This window comes from Macrobrachium rosenbergii, chromosome 43, assembly GCF_040412425.1.
Source record: "Macrobrachium rosenbergii isolate ZJJX-2024 chromosome 43, ASM4041242v1, whole genome shotgun sequence".
NCBI classification, from domain to species: Eukaryota; Metazoa; Arthropoda; class Malacostraca; order Decapoda; family Palaemonidae; genus Macrobrachium; species Macrobrachium rosenbergii.
The window spans coordinates 34,081,625-34,104,124 of NC_089783.1; the positions used below are offsets into that span (position 1 = coordinate 34,081,625).

A 22,500-nucleotide genomic window follows, 5' to 3' on the forward strand; every position below is an offset into this window, starting at 1 on the left:
TCACGTTCATCTTCGAGACTCGTGAGAATTCATGACGAGTACTGAGATTAGTACGATTTCGAAACGGCTGTGAGATTTAGAAGAGAGTTAGGGAAGGAGAATAAAAAAAAAAATAAAAAACAAGTAAAAAACGTGCCGAAGTTTCTTCGGCGCAATCGAGGCTTCTGTACAGCGTATAATCAAGGCCACCGAAAATAGATTTATCTTCCGGTGGGTTAGGTATAATGCTGTATGAGCCGCGGCCCATGAAACTTTAACCACGGCCAGGTGGTGGCCTGTCCTATATAGTTGCCAGACGCAGGATTATGGCCAAATTTAACCTTGAATAAAATAAAAACTACTGAGGCTAGAGGGCTGCAATTTGGTATGTTTGATGATTGGAGGATGGATGATCAACATACCAATTTGCAGCCATCTAGTCTCAGTAGTTTTTAAGATCTGAGGGCGGACAGAAGAGTGCGGACGGACAGGCAAAGCCATCTCAATAGTTTTGTTTTACAGAAGCCTAAAAATCAAACACTTCCATAGTAATTCTTTTAAGAAATATGATATTATATTTCTAACTAGACGTACCTAATACCAGACGATCAACATCGTTAACCATAATTTTTAATATTCATATAATTCAAACCTATTTTATGATGACTATTTTCTTAATAATAACTATACTGAATTTTTCATTCCGCTTCAAAGACTTACTAATTATAACAGCACCTATTTTATAATATGCTTAAACTAATCGATATCCACTAAGTAGTCTATAAGCAGCGTATTTCTCCGTATCAAAATAATGTTGGCAAATTGATATATATATATATATATATATATATATATATATATATATATATATATATATATTCATATATATACATACGCACATATGTATATATATACATATGTATATTAATCTCATTTCTCTTTCATAATAGACAAGGTCTGATATTTTCCAAGGTACGCCCGCAAGAGCAACAAATCTTTCCTTTTTCCCCCGAACAGACCCAACCCCTTCTCCCTAATACCTGCATTGTGGTCGAGCCGTTTACGGTGAGTCCACATTGGCTGTAATCCAGTCTTTAAACAAGAGGGCTCTCTGGGAAATTCACGGCATGCTGGCGAGTTAGGAGAGAGAGAGAGAGAGAGAGAGAGAGAGAGAGAGAGAGAGAGAGAGAGAGAGAAATATGACAGGTTCTTGAAATAAACTTGGTTTTGATTATTCTAAACTTTGGTATACTTGAGAGAGAGAGAGAGTGAGAGAGAGAGAGAGAGAGAACGCAAGTCCTTGTAATAAACTTGGTGCTGATTATTCTAAACAGTGGTATACTTGACTAGAGAGAGAGAGAGAGAGAGAGAGAGAGAGAGAGAGAGAGAGAGAGAGAGAGAGAGAGAGGGCAGGTCCTTGTAATGAACTTGGTGTTGATTATACTAAACAGTGGTATACTTGAGAGAGAGAGAGAGAGAGAGAGAGAGAGAGAGAGAGAGAGAGAGAGAGAGAGAGAGAGAGAGAGAGGTGGAAAATTAGAAAAAAAAAAAATAAGATATTCTGTTCGTTTTCAATGCTCTCAGACAGCAATCACTGTGGTTAATATTATATCTTCCGTTTAATTATTATTCTTATATTTGAATCTTTCTCAAAACGTTTAGTTCAAAGGCCAGTTGCGTTTAAATGCTATTCGAACGAAGCTTGTCAAGCATGTCCTGATTTTTAGCAAAAAATTCCTACTATTTTTGAATGTTATTCACTACCAACTTGCATTCACATGACGCATTTCTCCACAGTCCCAATTATCCTTTGAGACTATAATTAGCACAATTGGTTGCATCACGTACACTTCACCTACTTCACATGACAATAGTGAATGTTGCTCTCTTGCCCCCCCGCCACCCGCCCCCAAAAAAAAAAAAAAAAACTCTATTTACTCCAATAGTGATGCTGGAACCGTTAAGAGTAATGCATTATGTTTGTCATGAATGTCAGCCTTTGATGATATCCATCCACTTAGATACTTGAATGGCTAAATTTAACGTCTGAATTTTCCCATTCAAATACCATATATAGATCTTTAATGACGAAGAGTCCCACAGAATACAAAAGGATATTATGCAAAATTCCTTGTGGGTGAAACAGATTTCTTTTGGATATTGCAACGGGAGTGCAACAAATTGGAACTAAAGAAATTCAAGCAAAGACGCAAATACAATCCTCCTTGTATTTGAATAATTTAATTACGTTTTTACATATTTATTTATTTGTTAATTTATTAGTTTCCTAGTAACTGATCTCCTTTCTCTGTATTTCCCATTACCTTTTGTTACTTCTTTTTAATGAACACCTTAATATTCTTTGGAAGCTTGAATTTCACGTTAATTGCCCCTGTGGTGGGCTTACTCCTTATGAACAGGGTTCATCTTCTGAATAATAATAATAATAATAATAATAATAATAATAATAATATTAATAATAATAATAATAATAATAATAATAATAATAATAATAATAATAATAATAATAATAATAATAATAATAATAAATATACTCGTTACTTCCTCTTAAGGATCTTTCTTGCTGAAGACAAAAATATTAAAACAAGTAAAAAATGCACCGAAGTTTCTTCGGCGCAATCGAATTTTCTGTACAGCGTACAATCAAGGCCACTGAAAATAAAGCTATCTTTATGTGGTCTCGGTATAATGCTGTATGAACCGCGGCCCATGAAACTTTAACCACGGCCTGTCCTATAGCATTGCCAGACGCATGAATGTGGGTAAATTTAACCTTAAATAAAATAAAAGCTACCGAGGCTAGAGGGTTGTAATTTGGTATGCTTGATGACTGGAGAGTGGATGATCAGCATACCAATTTGCAGCCCTCTAGCTTCAGTAGTGTTTAAGATCTGAGGGCGGACAGAGAAAGTGAGAGGACAGAAAAATTGAGGACGGACAGACAAAACCACCTTAATAGTTTTCTTTCACAGAAAACTAAAAAATGTCAGCACGTCTTAAAAGCTCTCAGGAAAGAATGGCCTTCGATAGAGCAGATAGTGCAGTGCACATCTTTCTTTCAACACGAAAAACACTGTGTTTATGACGACGCGTCAGAAAAACCTATAGTTATCTCACGATCCATCTCATCTCTAAGATGCTGAGAGAGCAGATTCCTATTCCGGATAAAGGGGAGACAAGCTGAGACTATGAAATCTCTCTCTCTCTCTCTCTCTCTCTCTCTCTCTCTCTCTCTCTCTCTCTCTTTTTTTTTTGGTAAGTAGTTCATGGAGTCTCTCACTCCAACAAGACTTTTAATAATCTCTCTCTCTCTCTCTCTCTCTCTCTCTCTCTCTCTCTCTCTCTCTCTCTCTCTCTCTCTCTCTCTCTCTTCGTAAGTATTTCATAGAAGATCTCGGTCCAACGAGATTTTTAAAAACTTGGACTACCAAGTATTATCTATATCTTTAGCAGCGCATATATTTGTCAATTGTCAAATTTATTCATAGATTTCAAATTGGAAGCTTCAATATATAACAGATAAATTCCTTAAAAAGCTGGAAATATTGAAATATTCCCGATTAAAAACATGGCCTACCAGTTATTAACTATATCTTTTGCAGCTCATATTTTTCTGTCATTTGTAAAATTTATTCATACCTTCTTTATTAAGTTTTCAATATTTCCATTTAGAATTATCAGCTCCAAATCCACCACGACCCCCGTAAATAATATGACGAAGAAAGTAATTCCCCCCAAATCCCTATCTTACCGAGGAATCGAGTCATTTGTGAAATATCAGAATCCTCGCTTCCTCTCTCTCTTTTTTTTCCGACTTTTTTCTGTCTGTTTCCCAACGCGACGGCCGTCGCTCAAAGTCAATCCCAAGTTTCGCACAACTTTCTGGAAGAAGAGGAAGAAGAAAAGGAGGAGGAAAGAAGAAGAAAAAGAGGAAAGAAGAAGAGGAAGAAAAAGAAGAGGAGGAAGAAGAGGAAGAGGAAGAAAAAGAGGAGGAGGAAGAGGAAGAAGAAGAAGAAGAAGAAGAAGAAGAAGAAGAGGAAGAAGAAGAAGAAGCGCCCCGCATCGGTGAATGAGAGAGATGATGATGAAGTCATTCAACTCCTCTCCAGGAATTTCCTCTCCGAAGTCGTCATAGGTTCTCGTCGCTTCACATATATCTGTCAAATCTCGTCGGTTTCTGGTCCCCCTCCCCCACCCCCCACACGAATCTCGGCGGTTGGAGAGATTATGAAGGAGACAAAAGACCAGAGAGAGAGAGAGAGAGAGTGAGAGAGAGAGAGTGATTGATTTAATTATTAAAAGTCTTGTTGGAGTGAGAGACTACATGGAATGTTTACGAGAGAGAGAGAGAGAGAGAGAGAGAGAGAGAGAGAGAGAGAGAGAATCAAAACTTCATGTTTTCTAGAAGAGCAACAAATCAGGCTATTTTAAAGATATAAATATCTTTAAAAGAGAGAGAGAGAGAGAGAGAGAGAGAGAGAGAGAGAGAGAGAGAGAGAGAGAGAGAGAGAGAGATTTCATAGTCTCAGCTCTTCTCCCCTTAATCCGGAATAGGAATCTGCTCTCTCAGCATCTTAGAGATGAGATGGATCGTGAGATAACTATAGGTTTTTCTGACGCGTCGTCATAAACACAGTGTTTTTCGTGTTGAAAGAAAGATGCGCCCTGCACTATCTGCTCCATCGAAGGCCATTCTTTGCTAAGAGCTTTTAGAACGTGCTGACATATTTTTTAATCGTTTTTTCATTAAGGAAGATTCCTTAAGCGGATGTAACGAGGAAATCTTATTATTATTATTATTATTATTATTATTATTATTATTATTATTATTATTATTATTATTATTATTATTATTATTATTATTTTTGTTATCATTATTATTATTATCATTATTATTCTTATTTTATTATTATTATTATTATTGTAGTTGTTGTTGTTGTTGTTGTTGTTTTTAGTCAATCAAGACAGATTACTTACGAGAAAGTAACGAGAAAATCTTCTTCTTCTTCTTCTTCTTCTTCTTCTTCTTCTTCTTCTTCTTCTTCTTCTTCTTATTATTATTATTATTATTATTATTATTATTATTATTATTATTATTATTATTATTATTATTATTGTTGTTTTTTGTAATCAAGATAGACTCCTTAGGAGTTTGTAACGAGAAAAGGGCTAGCCTGGTCCTACCCTCCCAAGCCATGGGTATTCTTTGGTGTTAATAGCAATGTTAATAATCCCTCCCAACCCATAGTTATTCTTGGGTGTTATTAGTAATGTTAATAATAATGGTGGTAACATTAATGGTTCTAGCCCCCATGATTCAAAGATAACCTTGGGTGGTCAAATTAATGAGGCCAGAGTGTTCCCAACCTCTCATGACCCAAAGACATCCTTGACCCCGTCCTCCCAGGTCCCACTGGCCTCACTGACCTCCCTGGGCAGCGTCCTGGAAGAGACTGATCTGTCCCTAACCTACAATGACCCACAGGCTTTTCTGGGTAGTGATAATAAAGAGGCTGGACTGGCCCAAACCTTCCATGCCCGGGACGCCTTCTTGATCGATGCCCTGAGAAAGGCAGGTCTGGTCCAAGCTTACGGGGCACTAATGACCTTATTTGGCAGTGCACTGAAAGGTCCTGGCCTGGCCTGGCCTGGCCCCAGCCTTCATTGCTCCACTGACCTCGCTGAACAGCATCCTGCAAGGGGATAGACTAGCCCCAGTGTCAAATGTTCCACTCTCCCACGATACAGATATTTCTCTAAAAATGGAAATTTACTCGACTAAAATAAAACTTAAAATAGAAAAAAAATTAAAATAGAGAATTGAAGCTTGAAACTTAAAACAGAGAATTAAAACTGAAAACATAAAATAGAAAATTACTAAACTAAATTATCGAATTCACTAAACTTTTATTTTCCCTTTTTGTAGGAAAACAAGAGTTTATCTCCCTGCGGTTTCAGTAGCAAACACCATTACTGAATGCTATGTTTCCATGTCTCTTGGGGTATGCTATAGTCACTCAAATCTTCGTCTCTCTCTCTCTCTCTCTCTCTCTCTCTCTCTCTCTCTCTCTCTCTCTCTCTCTCTCTATTTTCTCCTTTGCAGCTTCCTAGTCATTCATGCAGAAATCGGTCCTCTCTCTCTCTCTCTCTCTCTCATATTTGCAGCCTCCTAGTCGTTCATGCAGAAATCGGTCTCCTCTCTCTCTCTCTCTCTCTCTCTCTCTCTCTCTCTCTCTCTCTCTCTATTTTCTCCTTTGCAGAAATATGTCCTCTTCCTCTCTCTCTTTCTCTGTCAGTCTCTCTCTCTCTCTCTCTCTCTCTCTCACTCCAGCACATGTTGATGGTTACGAGAGAGCCGATCGATACGGGGGCACCAAAGTAAGAAGGATTCTGGGTTCGAGGGAGGAGGAGGAGGAGGAGGAGGAGGAGGAGGAGGAGGTGGGGGAGGAGGAGGAGGAGGAGGAGGGGTTGGCTTTTAGACCAGTTCCTTGGACATGAACTCACGCATTTTTGGTCTTTTGAGTGGGATCCACTTGTAAAAGATTTCTCCGGTGGAAGGAAAAAAGGGATGCCATCTTTTTTGGGGGGCTAAATACAGGAAACTGGAGATGACTGAATGAAAAAAAGATTATTATTATTATTATTATTATTATTATTATTATTATTATTATTATTATTATTATTATTATTATTATTAGCAGGAAGTTGACCCTCTCTTAAACAAGTCCTGATTACCACATTCATTGGGCCAAATATAAATAGAGGAAACTGAAGAGGAATGAATGATTATTATTATTATTATTATTATTATTATTATTATTATTATTATTATTATTATTATTATTATTAGTCATGCTTCCTTTTGCAGCATTCCAGAATAACATGAACTCTCTTGACAAGTGAGAAATCCGGAATTAAATTCTCTTGTGTAGCGAAAACCTAAAAAAAAAAAAAATAGTAAAATACGTATTCCTGCTGCCTCTATCTCCTGATTGAACTTTTCTGTAAGATAATTCATTATAAAAAAGTAATTCTTGACGAGTTTAGAAGTGACTTGAACATCATAAATCATGAATACTGAAAAGCAGAAATGAATACTTGGAAAGATTGAATCACCTTATTCACCTTTTAGTTTCCTGTACAAGAAAACTATTGCGCCGGCTTCGTCTGTCCGCCAGCACCTTATTCTGTCCGCACTTTTTCTGTCCGCTCTCAGAGCATAAAAATTACTGAGGCTATAGGGCTGCAATTTGGTATGTTTGATGACTGGAGGGTGGATGATCAACATACCAATTTGCAGCCCTCTAGCCTCGGTAGTTTTTATTTTACTTAAAGTTAAAGTTAGTCATAATCGTGCTTCTGGCAACGACATAGGATAGGCCACCACCGGGCAGTGGTTAAAGTTTCATGGGCCGCGGCTCATACAGCATTGTACCAATACCACCGAAAGATAGATCTATTTTCGGTAGCCTTGATTATACGATGTACAGAAAATCTCGATTGCACCGAAGAAACTTCAACGCATTTTTTACTTCGCTTTTGTGCACCGCCATGTTACCAGCAGTGCCCGCAGAAATATCCTATATAAAATATCCTTCCCCCCATTCACCGAATCCTATTAGGCCGTATCCTTTGTTGGTTCGCCTTTACGGATATACCCAGAGGCACGACCATCTCCTAACGCAATGCGGCGCTTTTGGGACCGAAGGAAATGGGTCCTAAGATATCCTTCTCTATTCTGTAAAGATATCCTTCTCCATTCACCCGATTCTCTGTCGCCCTTCGGCGGTTCCTCGTCGTTGCCAAAAGGCAGCAGAGAAATATACGGAAGCCTTGAGTTATCTTGATCACCTCCTAATGCAGTTCTTTCCTTTCGTGGGGAGCCATAGGACCGAAGGATCTAGCTGAGATATTTCAAAGGATGCCTATTCAGCGTTCGTCGATTTTCAGGTTAAGTCAAGGAATGACAAGGAAATATGAGGTTTTTAGTTTTCTGTAAAAGAAAACTATTGTGACGGCTATGTCTATCCGTCCACCTTTTTCTGTCCGCCCTCAGATCTTAAAAACTACTGAGGCTAGAGGGCTGCAAATTGGCATGTTGATCATCCACCCTCCAATCTTCAAATATACCAAATTGCAGCCCTCTAGCCTCAGTAGTTTTTATTTTTATTTATGTTTAAAGTTAGCTATGATCATGCGTCCTGCAGCGCAACAACACAAGCCACCACCACGGTCGGCTGAGAATTTCATTGGCCGTGGTTGAGAGTTTAATACAGCATTGCACGCTGTACAGAAAACTCGATTGCACCGAAGAAACTTCGGCGCATTTTTACTTGTTTGCTTTCCATTTCACACAAAAATCTTACTTTTCCCTTCACTGAGTCACGACTTGAGTTGTCTACGAGGGAACGTTAGTAATAAAGGTTCATTAAGTCATTACGTAAAGTTTAGAATGAAATTATAAAGTTTCATCTCGGTTTCTAAAATCTGATGATTTGCAATGAATCTTTGTATATCTAAAATTGATTCTATGATGAAAGCTGGATCTTGGAATGTATAATGAGATGAACTGGGATGAATTTTTATAAATCTAAGATCGATTCTGTGGTGAAAGCTGGATATTGGAATGTATAATGCGATGGTTTCCAATGAATTTTTATACATCTAAAGTTTTATTGTATAGTGAAAGCTGGACATTGTAGAGTAAAACGGAGTCGAAATTAAGTGAAATCTCTCGTGATAGCGAAGTGCAATAGGTCACTGTTATCCTATCCATCGCCAATGAGGCATAGATTCGAATTCTGGTTAGGGTAAGATGACATACCGTATGTAATTCCCTCTGTGTGTATGTTACTCCCAGGGTAAAGAGACTGACAGTAACGGGTTATTTTTGGCTTAGTATAAGAAAGTTTGAAAATGCTGTGTGTATGATTAATGACTATCAAATATCTATCTATATATATATATATATATATATATATATATATGTATGCATAGATATATGTATATGATATATATATATGTATATATATATATATATATATATATATATATGTATATGTATATATATATGTATATGTATATGTATATGTGTATATATATATATATATATATATATATATATATATATATATAATTTATATATGTATAGCTAAGGCCACAGGAATAGTAAAAGAATGGAGTACCAAGCGCTTTGTTGTTATTTCAACACATTTTCGAGGTACAATGCTAAAACACCGAGAACATCTAACAAGTAAACATAAAAGCTAAAAAAATGGGAACAAATATTCTCGATCTGGTTAAAACCAGTACAGCAGGTACAGAACAGCTCAACAGATGATAAAAATGAAACAATCTTACAAATCTCTTTAACAAGAAATGCGTCTAGTTTGTACTACATACTCTGGCTTACATTCAGTAAGTCACCGTGATATTTAATCAAAGCAGATTCAATGACATTTCTACAAGTTATTTTGTAACAATGTGCTTGTGCTTACTCCGTTAGATATTCTCGGTGTTTTTAGCATTGTACCTCGAAAATGTGTTGTAATAACACGAAAGCGCTTGGTATTCCTTTCTTTTATTTTCCTGTGGCCTTAGCTGAATATATTGTCACACGCTATTTAGTGACATATAAGCTTGTATATATATGTATGTATATATATATATATATATATATATATATATATATATATATATATATATATATATATATATATATATATATATATATATATATATATATATATTATATGTTCATACGAACACACGCACACACACACACATATATACATATTTATATATATATATATATATATATATATATATATATATATATATATATATATATATATATGTATATATATATCCTAGAATTTATGCTGTAAAGTCCTTTTTCTTCTTGATAATCTCTCATGGCATAGAAGCACTCAGGGCCTTGAGGTATATTTTATCTATTAGTTTTAAAATTCTCTTATTAACTTTGTCCCCGGAATACAAGAAGAACTGTTCGCAAAATCCTCATATATAAACGTAATATTCTGCCATTTTTAGTTTTCTTTATTGTGCCGGCTTTGGCTGTCCGTCCGCCCTTTTTTCTCTCTGCACTTTTTTCTGTACGCACTTTTTCTATCCCCACTTTTTTCTTTCCGCCGTCAGATATTAAAAACTACTGAGGCTAGAGGGCTGCAAATTGGTATGTTGATAATCCACCCCCCAATCATCAAAATTACCAAATTGCAGCCCTTTAGCCTCAGTAGGTTTTATTTAATTTAAGGTTAAATTTAGCCGTAATCGTGCAATGCTATAGGATAGGCCACCACCGGGCCGTGGTTAAAGTTTCATGGGACGCGGCTCATACAGCATTATACCAAGAACACCGAAAGATAGATCTATTTTCGGTGGCCTTGAATATACGGTGTACAGAAACCTCAATTGCGCCGAAGAAACTTCGGCGCATTTTTTACTTGTTTGTTTATTTTATCGTTATTATCACTATTACGATATAAATTTTTCCGATGGATCAAGCAGCAGAAGTGATTGAAGATTCAAGTATTCAATTAAATCTCAATGATTTATTCAAAAAGTTTCAAACTGTTTGACTGAACTTGGTATTAATTATTCACGATTTTATACTGCGTGTATAAGCAACGCATTCAACTTGAATGAGGCTGGATCAGCAATAATTAATTTTCTTCTTCTTTTTAAAAATTTGATGCAGATTGCCAGAGGAACAAACATCTTGATGGTCTTATCAGGCTCAGGTTATTTGAGAGAGAGAGAGAGAGAGAGAGAGAGAGAGAGAGAGAGAGAGAGAGAGAGAGAGAGAGAGAGAAATTACCAGATCTCTTTTTTGACGAGAGACAAACAATTTAACAGAAAGGAAATTATCGCCACATTTTCAACGAGACACAGACTATTAAACAAAAAGAAATTATCTCCAACGTTTTCGACGAGACACATACAATTCAATAAAAGGAAATTATCTTCAATATTTTCGGAGAGAGACAGACAATTATACAAAAAGGAAATTATCTTTATAATTTTCGACGAGAGACAGAAAGATAGACGAAAAGGAAATTATCTCCAACATTGTCGACGAGAGGCAGACAGATACAAAAAGAGGAAATTATCTCCAACATTTTCGGAGATAGACAGACAATTATGCAAAAAGGAAATTATCTCCAACATTTTCGACAAGACACAGACAATTAAACAAAAGGAAATTATCTCCAACATTTTCAACGAGACACAGACAGTTAAAGAAAAGGGAAATTATCTCCAACCTTTTCGACGAGAGACAGACAATTATACAAAAATGAGATCATCTCTATAATTTTCGACGAGAGACAGAAAAATAGACGAAAAGGGAATTATCTCCAGCATTTTCGACGGAGCACAGAATTAAACAAAAAGGAAATATCTCCAACATTTTCGCAAAGAGACAGATAATGATAAAAAACGGAAATTATCTTCAGCATTTTCGGTGACAATTATACAGAAGGAAATTATCTCCAACATTTTGACGAGTAAAAGAAAGACAGACGAAAATGAAATTATCTCCAACATTTTGGACGAGAGAGACAATTAAACAAAAAAGGAAATTATCTCAAACATTTTGGACGAGAGAGACAATTAAACAAAAAGGAAATTATCGCCAACATTTTCGACGAGAGAGACAATTAAACAAAATGGAAATTATCTCTAACATTTTCGACGAGAGACACAATTGTCTGTATTGAAACCCATGACCGTCTCTTTAATAACTGAATAATGGAAATCCGATTTCAAAGGGAGAATTGAGACTCTGATTGACAGGTTGAGAAAAAAAAAAACAAAAAGAACGATCATCGAACAGCGCAATCGAAGCCATCCGGAAAGGAAACGGGTACAACTATGATATGAAAACTGCTCCATAAGGACCAACCAGTAAGCTTTAGGAAGGGCAATTACTAGACTTCATTTCGGGGTCATTAACTTAGTTTCCATTATGCAAATTGCAGAATGAAGCCAATAAAGAATTGAGGATTGATTTCCCCGACGTATCTAATTACGGACTAGATGAATATTAGATGTTATTTTAATGTAATCACTTTTCATGAAAAGGAATTACGTATTTCGCTCGAAACGGGGTCGCTATATTTTTATTGTTTTATGAAGAGTCTTTATCAAGTAAACCCATTACTTTTCACGATAAATATTCACGCGTAAAGGGATGTTTTGCTTTCGAAACGTGTGGTAATTGTTATTGCTTTGAAGTTTTATAGTTTCCGATATACCTTGTTCAGTCAAAGTTACGGTGGTTATAATGTCCATAACAACAAATTTATTATTATTATTATTATTATTATTATTATTATTATTATTATTATTATTATTATTATTATTTCGGTAGATGAGAGCCATTCACGTGGAGCAAGCACACAGGGGCTATTGACTTGAAATTCAAGCTTCCAAAGAATGTTGGTTTCAACCTCCCACCGCAGACACCACACTGCGGCAGTAACTGATCATGATACAGAGCCAGTGATTTTTTCACGACACTAGCGACCATACCAGTGGACCAGCTAAGAAAAGGGAATGGAAACTACAGAAACCTCTTGGAATAACTTTGCACAGTCACAGAGCAGCTGATAAACAACTTTTCCGGATGACTGAAATTGCCCCTCGGTAAGACAAGATTCAGCTGACTCCACCCTAAAGAATGTTTCAGTGCTGAAGCAGTGGAAGGAAGTGGGAACGTCTTCATTAGCTTCTAGGATTGTGAAAGCTGGTGTCACCTAGTTCCTAGAAATCCTTTGTGGGATGTGTCACGTTATCTCATTCACCAGTACACTGGTTAAAGATGCTGTTAAAAAACAAAAGCCTGCACTAAAGGTAGATGATCTTTACAGACCTAACGTAGTGGACAAACATATGAATGCCTTGCCGATGGATGGCACCAAGTCTGCAAGAATGTACTGTAAAGCTGCTTTTGATGGAATTGAGACAAACTATTCTATAAGTCAACTGAATCTTTCCTTGCTGTGGATAATTTCAGTGATCGGTACAAGCTATTCATCTGCTGTTCTTTCATTCTGCTGAGTTATTCGAAGAGGGCATCGTATTTTCCACTGCCTTATTATAAATTCACAGTTATGGATGTGTAATCAACTTAGCCTTGTTTGACTGAGCAAGGCTTATTATAAATTCCAACGAAGCTTTGTCTAAATGCGCAAGACCTGTCGCGAGCCGTAAAACTTGAAAGCAATATCAATTACCATACATTCTGAAAACAAAATATCCCTTTTAGTTTTCTGTAAAAGAAAACTAATGTGACGGCTTTGTCTGTCCGTCAGTACTTTATTCTGTCCGCACTTTTTCTGTCCGCCCTCAGATCTTAAATTCTACTGAGGCTAGAGGGCTGCAAATTGGTATGTTGGTCATCCATCCTCCAATCATCAAACATACCAAATTGCAGCCCTCTAGCCTCAGTAGGTTTTATTTTATTTAAGGTTAAAGTTATTCATAATCGTGCTTCTGGCAACGATACAGGATAGGCCACCACCGGACCGTGGTTAAAGTTTAATGGGTCGTGGCTCATACAGCATTATACAGAGACCACCGAAAGATAGATCTATTTTCGGTGGCCTTGATTATACGCTGTAGCGGCTGTACAGAAAACTTGATTGCGCCGAAGAAATTTCGGCGCATTTTTTACTTGTTTACTTTAATAACAATCGTGAAATGTAATGAGGCTACTTGATAAGCAACTTTCATAAAACAATAGAAGATACTGCAACCCCATTTAGAGCGAAATACATAATTCCCTTCCATATGAAGTGATTACATTAAAATATCATCTATTAATCGTCTATTACGTAAACTAGATACGCTGGGGAAATCAATCCTCAATTCTTTATTGTCTTTATTATGCAATTTGCATAATGGAAACTATGTTGATGGTCCTGGAATGAAGTTTAGTAATTACTCTTCCTGAAGCTCACTGGTTTCCCATCATATTAGAGCTTTCGTATCATATTTGTACCCGTTTCCTTTCTGGATGGCTTGGACTGAGCTGTTCTTTGAGCGTTTTTATTTAGTTTTCTCCTCAACCTGTCAATCAGTCTCTCAGTTCTTCCTTTGAAACTTGATTTTCATTGTTCAGGTATTAAAGAGAGGGTCATGGCTTGCTTTGGAGGTAATTAGCTTTTGTCTGTCTGTGTGTCTCTCGTCGAAAATGCTTGAGATAATCTCCTTTTTTGTTTGACTTTCTCGTCGGAAATGTTGGAGATAATTTCCTTCTTGTTTAATTGTTTGTCTCGTTGAAAATGTTGGAGATAATTTCCTTTTTGTTTGATTTTCTCTCGTCGAAAATGTTAGAGGTAATACCCTTTTTTGTTTAATTGTTTGTCTCTTGTCGAAAGTGATGGAGATAATTTCCTTTCTGTCTATCTGTCTGGCTCTTGTCAAAAATGATATTTGATAATTTCCTTCCTCTCTCTCTCTCTCTCTCTCTCTCTCTCTCTCTCTCTCTCTCTCTCTCTCTCTCTCTCTCTCAAATTCAGGTTTTGTTCGTCAGTCCTTGAAAATTCAATTCCATTATTCAAATTTCACCGGGAACTAAACTTTAGATATATAAAAATTCGCCCTGAATCATCGGATTTCGAAGACCGAGATAAAACTTTATAATTTCATTCGAAACTTAACTCAGGAATTTAATGAACCTTTATATCTAACGTCCCCCTGCAGAAAACTCAAGTCGTGACTCACTCAAGGAAAAAGTTAGACTTCTGCCGTGAAACGGGAAGCAAAAACCCTTCATGTTTCCTTGCCATTTGTTGACTTACACCTGACAATCGACGAACGCTCAATAGGCATCCTTTGAAATATCTCAGCGAGGCCCTTCGGTCCTGTGGCTGCCCACAAAAGGAAAGAACCGCATTAGGAGGTGATCAGAGTGACTCAGGACGTCCTTATATCCGCCACTGCCTTTTGGCAACGACGAGGAACCGCCGAAGGGTGACACAGAATCGGGTGAATGGAGAAGGATATCTTTATAGAATAGAGAAGGATATCTTAGGACCCATTTCCTCTAGCTACAAAGGCGGCGCATTGCGTTAGGAGATGTTCGTGCCTCCGGGTATATCCGTAAAGGCGAACCAACGAAGGAAACGGCCTAATAGGATTCGGTGAATGGGGGAAGGATATTTTATATAGGATATTTCCGCGAGCTTTTCTGATAACATGGCGGTGCACAAAAGCGAAATCTTGCTTAAAAAGGTGAATAAGGTGATTCAGTCTTTCCAAGTATTCACAGTGGCCTTACAGTTTTCATGATTTATGATGTTCAAGTCACTGCTAAACTCGTCAAGAACTACTTTTTGTAATCAATTATCTTACAGAAATGTTCACTCAGGAGATAGAGGCAGCAGGAAGACGTATTTTAGTAATTTTTATAATTTTTCGTTTCTGCTACACAAGCGAATTTAATTCCAGGTTTCTCACCCGTTAAGAAAGTTCACAGATCTCTGGAATGATGCAAAAGGAAGCATGCTTAATAATAATAATAATAATAATAATAATAATAATAATAATAATAATAATAATAATAATAATAATAATAATAATTAATGTAATTGATTCTCTTAATTATAGCCATTTCTGTACTGGAATGAAAGCTACCGCTCATGGCTGAACAGTTTTCCATAAAATAAAAATAATATATATGTATATATATGTGTATGTATAAATGCATACATATACATACATACATACATACATACATACATACATACATACATACATACATACATGTATATATTCTCAGCAAGTTTCTTTGTGAATCCTACAATACCCACAATGCCCTCTTGGATTATATAACAATCCCCAATGTTTTCCAAGGGTCACTAGAGATCCATTTGTTCCCACTGCAGTGAATTGACACGTGATGCTAAAATCCACATTTTCCGCCCAGCTCAGTAACCGGCAATTTGCGAGACATTAGACATTATTCTTGATCCAAGGCGGGTTGGGATAATGCACAAGGCGTGTCTCCTGACTCTCTCTCTCTCTTTCTCTCTCTCTCTCTCTCTCTCTCTCTCTCTCTCTCTCTCTCTCTCACACCCTCTTTCTCTTCGCCCTGTCTGTCTCTCTCATTCTCAGTCTGTCTGTCTGTCTGTCTGTCTGTCCCCCTCTCTCTCTCTCTCTCTCTCTGCCAGGGAGGTGAGTAAGGTGTACGTATGAGAGAGAGAGAGAGAGAGAGAGAGAGAGAGAGAGAGAGAGCTTTGCAGTAAGTGATGTCGGTCGTAAAAGCCTCCGTTTCTACATTGCTCATTTTGGGTTAAGAGATTCGTGTCGCTCTCTCCGTGATTCTATGAGAGGGGAGCTTGTCTCTCTCTGTCTGTCTCTCTCTCATACGTACATATTGGTGTCTTTATTCTAATCTGTCTTTATCTCTCTCTCTTTCTCACACATACACCTTAATATCTTTGTGTTTTTATTCATCTCTCTCTCTCTCTCTCTCTCTCTCTCTCTCTCATACATACATATTTGGTGTCTTCATTCTAATCTGTCTCTCTCTCCCCACTCTCTCTCTCTCTTTCATACAAACACCTTAATATCTTTATTCATCTCTCTCTCTCTCTCTCTCTCTCTCTCTCACGCGAAGGCGAAACACCTTATCTTCCAGCTTCCAGCTTCCAGCTTCCAGGGTGATAAAATCTCGAGACAAGACTTGGAGGCAGAAGACTCCTTTCTCTCGTTAGCGGGAATTAAGTCCCATTAGAGGAGAAATCTTCAGAAAATAAAAGAAGTTATGGAATATGAAAGGAAGAATGTTTAAGAAGCCAAGTTTAATTTTGTCGTGTTAAGCGCAAGCTTGAATATTTGTTGTGGTTTTTCCTCTTCTTTCGTAACAGTTTTATAGGTTCTAGTAGTGAGGTAGGGTGGAGGTGCCTTAACACATGTTCTATTACAGTATTATTATTATTATTATTATTATTATTATTATTATTATTATTATTATTATTATTATTATTATTATTATTATTATTATTTAGGGAGGAAACCCTTTTTCAGCAAGAAAAATAGAGAAGACTCTATATAAATTAAATGCAGCTGATGCAGCAATTACATTCAACATTACTTTTTATTATTATTATTATTATTATTATTATTATTATTATTATTATTATTATTATTATTATTATTATTATTACTGATCCAGCATTTAGCATCGAATACAATTTGGATGGAGCTGAGAACAAGCAAGATATTATAATAACACAGTCAAATCCAAAAGCATATATTTAACTTTGTAAGTAGTATATAAATAATTTGTGTTGCATGAAAAGAAATTAAAGGACAGATATAAAATTAATGATATCCCTCATATTCAATGCGGAAGACACAGTGTTTGTTTTTTCTATCCGTTTGCCTTCAAATTCACCTTCAGTATGTGAAATCCTTCTTTTACTTCTGCATTTTCTGGATGATCTAACCTGATTTCTGTTAGTTTTCTGTAAAAGAAAACTATTGTTCCGGGTTTGTCTGGCCGTCTGTACTTTTTCTGTCCACATTTTCTGTCTGCACTTTTTCTATCCTCCCTCAGATCTTAAAAACTACTGAGGCTAGAGGGCTGCAAATTGGTATGTTGATCATCCACCCTCCAATCATAAAACATACCAAATTGCAGCCCTCTAGCCTCGGTAGTTTTTAGTTTATCTGAGGTTAAAGTTATCCATAATCGTGCGTCTGGAAACGATATAGGACAGGCCACCAGCGGGCCGTGCTTAAAGTTTCATGGGCCGCGGCTCATACAGTATTACACCAAGACCACCGAAAGATAGAGCTATTTTCGTGGCATTGATTATACGCTGGACAGAAAACTCAATTGCAAGAAACTTCGGCGCATTTGTTACTGTTTCCTGCCGAGAACAACCAGATCTGCTGAACAGCTGCACCAGTATGCAGCAAATGTGCCCCTATGCCGAACTTCTCCAAAATTCCAGAGGTTCTTTATTCATCACACCTTTGAACTTTGGAACAGCCTCCCAGAGGATGTTGTGCTGTTGGAACTTCAGAAGTTCAAGCGAATATGCAATGCACTGCTACCCTGCAACAATTCTCCTTGTATTTTAATAATTTGACATGCATTGTTATCTATTTATTTATTAATTTGTCAATATATTTTGTCTTTTTTAATAACTGATCTCTTCTTTCTGTGTTTCCAATTACATTCTTTGGAAGTTCGAATTTCAAGTCAGTGGCCCCTGTGGGCTTGTTCCATATGAATAAGGGTTCATGTTCTGAATAATAATAATAATAATAATAATAATAATAATAATAATAATAATAATAATAATAATAATAATAATAATAATAATAATCCATGTAATTACAAGGTGTTTGGCCTGTTCCATGCTGAATAATGATAATAACGACAATAATAATTAATAATAACAATGCTGAACGAAGTGCATCCCAGCTATATACCATGACACAAGTACAACCCCGAAATCCATTTCCCATGTGGGTTCGAAAGCTTGTGTCTAAGCCGGAGGGGATTGGAGGGGGGGATGACCCAAGCCATAACAAGAACCACCACATCTCCGGGGCCACGGGGTCTAATTCTGCAACACCAGAATGGAATTCCCGACGCGGTGGTGTTGCCTTATGGAACAGCATTGTTACGACGGAATAATATATCTCGGTATATGCAAATACACTTGTTGGATTAATGCTGTACAATGGCGCGAGTCAGAGGGATGCTGCTGAGATGAGATGGGAAGGATGGATGGATGCTGGATGCTGGATGCCGGGGGAGGAGGGAGAGGGAGATCAGGAGAGGGAGGTATAGTGAGCGGGGATGATGAAGTGATAATGAAGGGTGGATATTGTGAATTGAATATAGAATTTAGGCCAAGGCCAAGCACTGGGACCCATGAGGTCATTCAGCGCTGAAACGGAAATTGGCAGTAAAAGGTTTGAAAGGTGTGACAGGAGGAAAACCTCGCAGTTGCGCTATGAATCAATTGTTAGGAAAGGGTTGAAAGTAAGATGCAAGAAAGAATATGAAAGGAGGTACAGTAAAAGGAACGAAAGGGGGTTGCAGCTCGGGGTCGAAGGCACGCTGCAAAGGTAATGCCTACAGTTCCCCGCACGAGGTGTACTGACGGCACTAACCCCCTATGGGGGATATTGTGAAGGGGTTTTTCTGAAGGGGAAGTGGAGACAGAAGTAAGTTTTTTTGTTTGCAATACCAGAGCTAATTTTGGGCATCCATGACCTGTTCTTCTTTACAGGATACAAAGTTGCTCGATACATTACCCATATGGTCGTCAATGCCCGAGCTAGTTTTGGGCATTAATGTCCAGGTTCTCTTTACATCACGCAGAGTTGCTTGACAAATTAACTATTTGGTTGTCAATTCCCGAGCTAGTTTTGGGCATTAATGCCCAGGTTCTCTTTACATCATGCAAAGTTGTTTGACAAATTAACTGTTTAGCTGTCAATTCCCGAGCTAGTTTTGGGCATTAATGCGCTGCGTCTCTTTACATCATACAATTGATAAATTAACCATGTGGTTGTCGAATTTTTCGCTCTTATCTAAAAAACTACTAATTTTAAGAAACCTCATTACTACCGTGCATCCCTTGCACTTCATATGCAACTCTGTGGAATTCTGCATCATTCTCTTATAACAACCCATGTTGCAATGTGTATTTTTCAATGTGGGTTGTCGGGTAGTTACTTGCAGAATGTTTGCAATATTTCTTCCATGATTAAGAAAAATATCTTTGAAATAAGGTTTAAAATATTAAAATTGTTTAATTAATCAAATGATAACAATTTGCTGAACTGGAAATTAGACAAAATAATATTTTTCATAATCACAGTTTAAAATTCTCATTATATTTTATTCAGAGGATCTTTAAAATCATAGTTGGAACTAAAATGAATTTTTTCTAGGTATGAAAGTCCCATAGTATGACAAAATCATCGAACATTCATTTACTGTTGCTTATTCACCAGCAAATACCACTCGGTTCTTAATACAAAAACTTACAGATTAAAACCTCCATTTCCAAAGCCTCCTAAAATCAGTTTCGAAACCACAACTAATTCAATTTTAATTCAGTTTCACCACGAAAGAGGTTTCTCATCATCTGGAGCATCTGATAAACTCGGGGACATTTCCCGATATCAGCAAAACACCAACGGAGTCACTCAACTGAATTAAGAATCAGATAATTTCCCAGGAGATTCCGCCGCGTGACTTTTATCATAAAGTTTGTGCTTACAGTTGCAGATTACTGGACGAGAGAGAGAGAGAGAGAGAGAGAGAGAGAGAGAGAGAGAGAGAGAGAGAGAGAGAGAGAGAGAGGCTTTAGGTCAACTTAAAGATTATGATGATTCTTAATGAATAAAGTTTTCTCACAATGATGAAGACTGCTGTTGCTAGATTTCTCTCTCTCTCTCTCTCTCTCTCTCTCTCTCTCTCTCTCTCTCTCTCTCTCTCTCTCTCTCTCTCTCTGCAGATCCTGTCTTGTAAAATCTGTCTCTGTAAATCAAAATAAAGTTCTAACTGAATTTATATAAATATTTTCACCAAAGCCAACATTTCAATTTGTCTTCATTCGAAAACGTATAAGTCTGACAATGATGAGGACAGTTGACAAATTTCTCTCTCTCTCTCTCTCTGGTAGACTCAACGATAAACTGTTATCGAATTTTGCTCGCTTTCTCTCCCTTTCTTATAAAAACAAGTAAAAATTGGGCCGAAGTTTCTTCGGCGGAATCGAGTTTTATGTACAGCCGCTACAGCGTATAATCAAGGCCACCAAAAATAGATCTATCTTTCGGTGGCCTCGGTATAATGCTGTATGAGCCGCGGGCCACTAAACTTTAACCACAGCCCGGTGGTGGCCTATTCTATAGCGTTGCCAGAAGCGCAATTATGACTAACTTTAACCTTAAATAAAATAAAAACTTCCGAGGCTAGAGGGCTGCAATTTGGTAAGCTTGATGATTGGAGGGTAGATGATCAACATACCAGTTTGCAGCTCTCTAGCCTCAGTAGTTTTTAGGATCTGAGAGCGGACAGAAAAACTGCCGACAGAAAAAGTGTGGACAGAATAAAGTGCGGACGGACAGTCAAAGCCGGCACAACAGTTTTCTTTTACAGAAAACTAAAAGTCAAGACTAACTTTAAGTCTGAAATTACACCTTCAACGTTTTCACTAAAGCCAACTTTTAGTTCTCCTTCATTCAAAGGTCTGTAAAAATACTTCATTCATCTGCAAATCTGTCTTCTGTTTATTAGTCAAGAAAGCTAATTTTCGTGATATGTCCTAGAATTCCTCCAACCCTAATTTCCTTCAATTCTCTCTCAACTTTAACTTCAACTCAACCTGCGCTACCCTAATACAATTTCCCTTTGCATTTTGATAATTTACTTACATTTTTATCTATTTATTTATTAATCTGTTAACGTATATTTTAATTTTCTAATAACTGATCTCTTCTGTCTGTATTTCCTATTACCTTCTGATACTTCTTTCTAATGAACATCATAATGTTCTTTGGAAGCTCATAAATTTCAAGTCTGTGGCCCCTGTGGTGGGCTTGTTCCTTATGAATAGGGTTCATCTTTTGAATAATAATAATAATAATAATAATAATAATAATAATAATAATAATAATAATAATAATAATAATAATAATAATAATAATAATAATGCTAAGTGATTCACATTTTCTTGAAAAACAACGTCAGTTTTGAAATTAAAATATTTTATGTAGTGTTTGGCAATAAAAATTTGAAAGAGTTACTGCTTACATCCCTATGAATTAGAACACCTAAGAAAGATATCTTGCCATCAACCTCTTTTTCAACTGCAAATATTATAGAATCAACAACGTTGTTGGCAGTATTCAGTAAACAGTCTAAACCTACGTCGTCGCCGTCAAAAATAATAAATATATTGTCTACATACCTCACCCAGAGAGCAGGATGGGTTACATCTCTTTAGTATTTCAACTTCTATGAACTCCATGCACAGGTTAGCTAAAACTGGTGACAGTGGTGAACCCATAGAAACACCAGCTTCTTGTTGGAAATATTCATCATTAAAAGTGGAAATACTACAGTCAACGCAGACTCTAACCAAGTCGAGAAACTGGGCACATGGAATAGGAAAGCAGATAGTCCCTTCATCGTGTTTTTTCTTTAAATTTTTCAAAACGAAATCAAGCGGAACAGTCATAAATAAGGTGACATCTAGGTTAATCATCCTACCATCGGCACTGTTAAAACTCCTTAGTACATCAATGAAATGGGAGGAGTGTATTAGGTGAGCATCAGAGATGGTGCCGAGTAATTGGCCAAGGGACTCAGCCAACCAAGGAGCACCTTGGCAAAAGCCCTTACCAAGAATAATAAAAGCACTAAGAGAAACAACGGCGTTTACAAGGTTCCTTCCCATGATTGCAATGGTTGTTACTGCAGGAAGATTGGTA

General features: G+C 36.9%; 1 protein-coding gene across 1 annotated transcript in view; it reads right to left on the minus strand.

Moving 5' to 3' along the window:
- Positions 1–6,344: 6,344 nt before the first annotated feature.
- Positions 6,345–22,500, minus strand: part of LOC136829042 (uncharacterized) — a 55,489-nt gene continuing 39,333 nt past the window's right edge. The window contains exons 7-8 of the mRNA XM_067087428.1: positions 21,983–22,143; positions 6,345–6,487 (exon numbers count right to left, since the gene is read on the minus strand). Of these exons, the coding sequence (XP_066943529.1) occupies positions 6,345–6,487; positions 21,983–22,143 (304 nt within the window). The remainder of the gene's footprint in view (positions 6,488–21,982; positions 22,144–22,500) is intronic.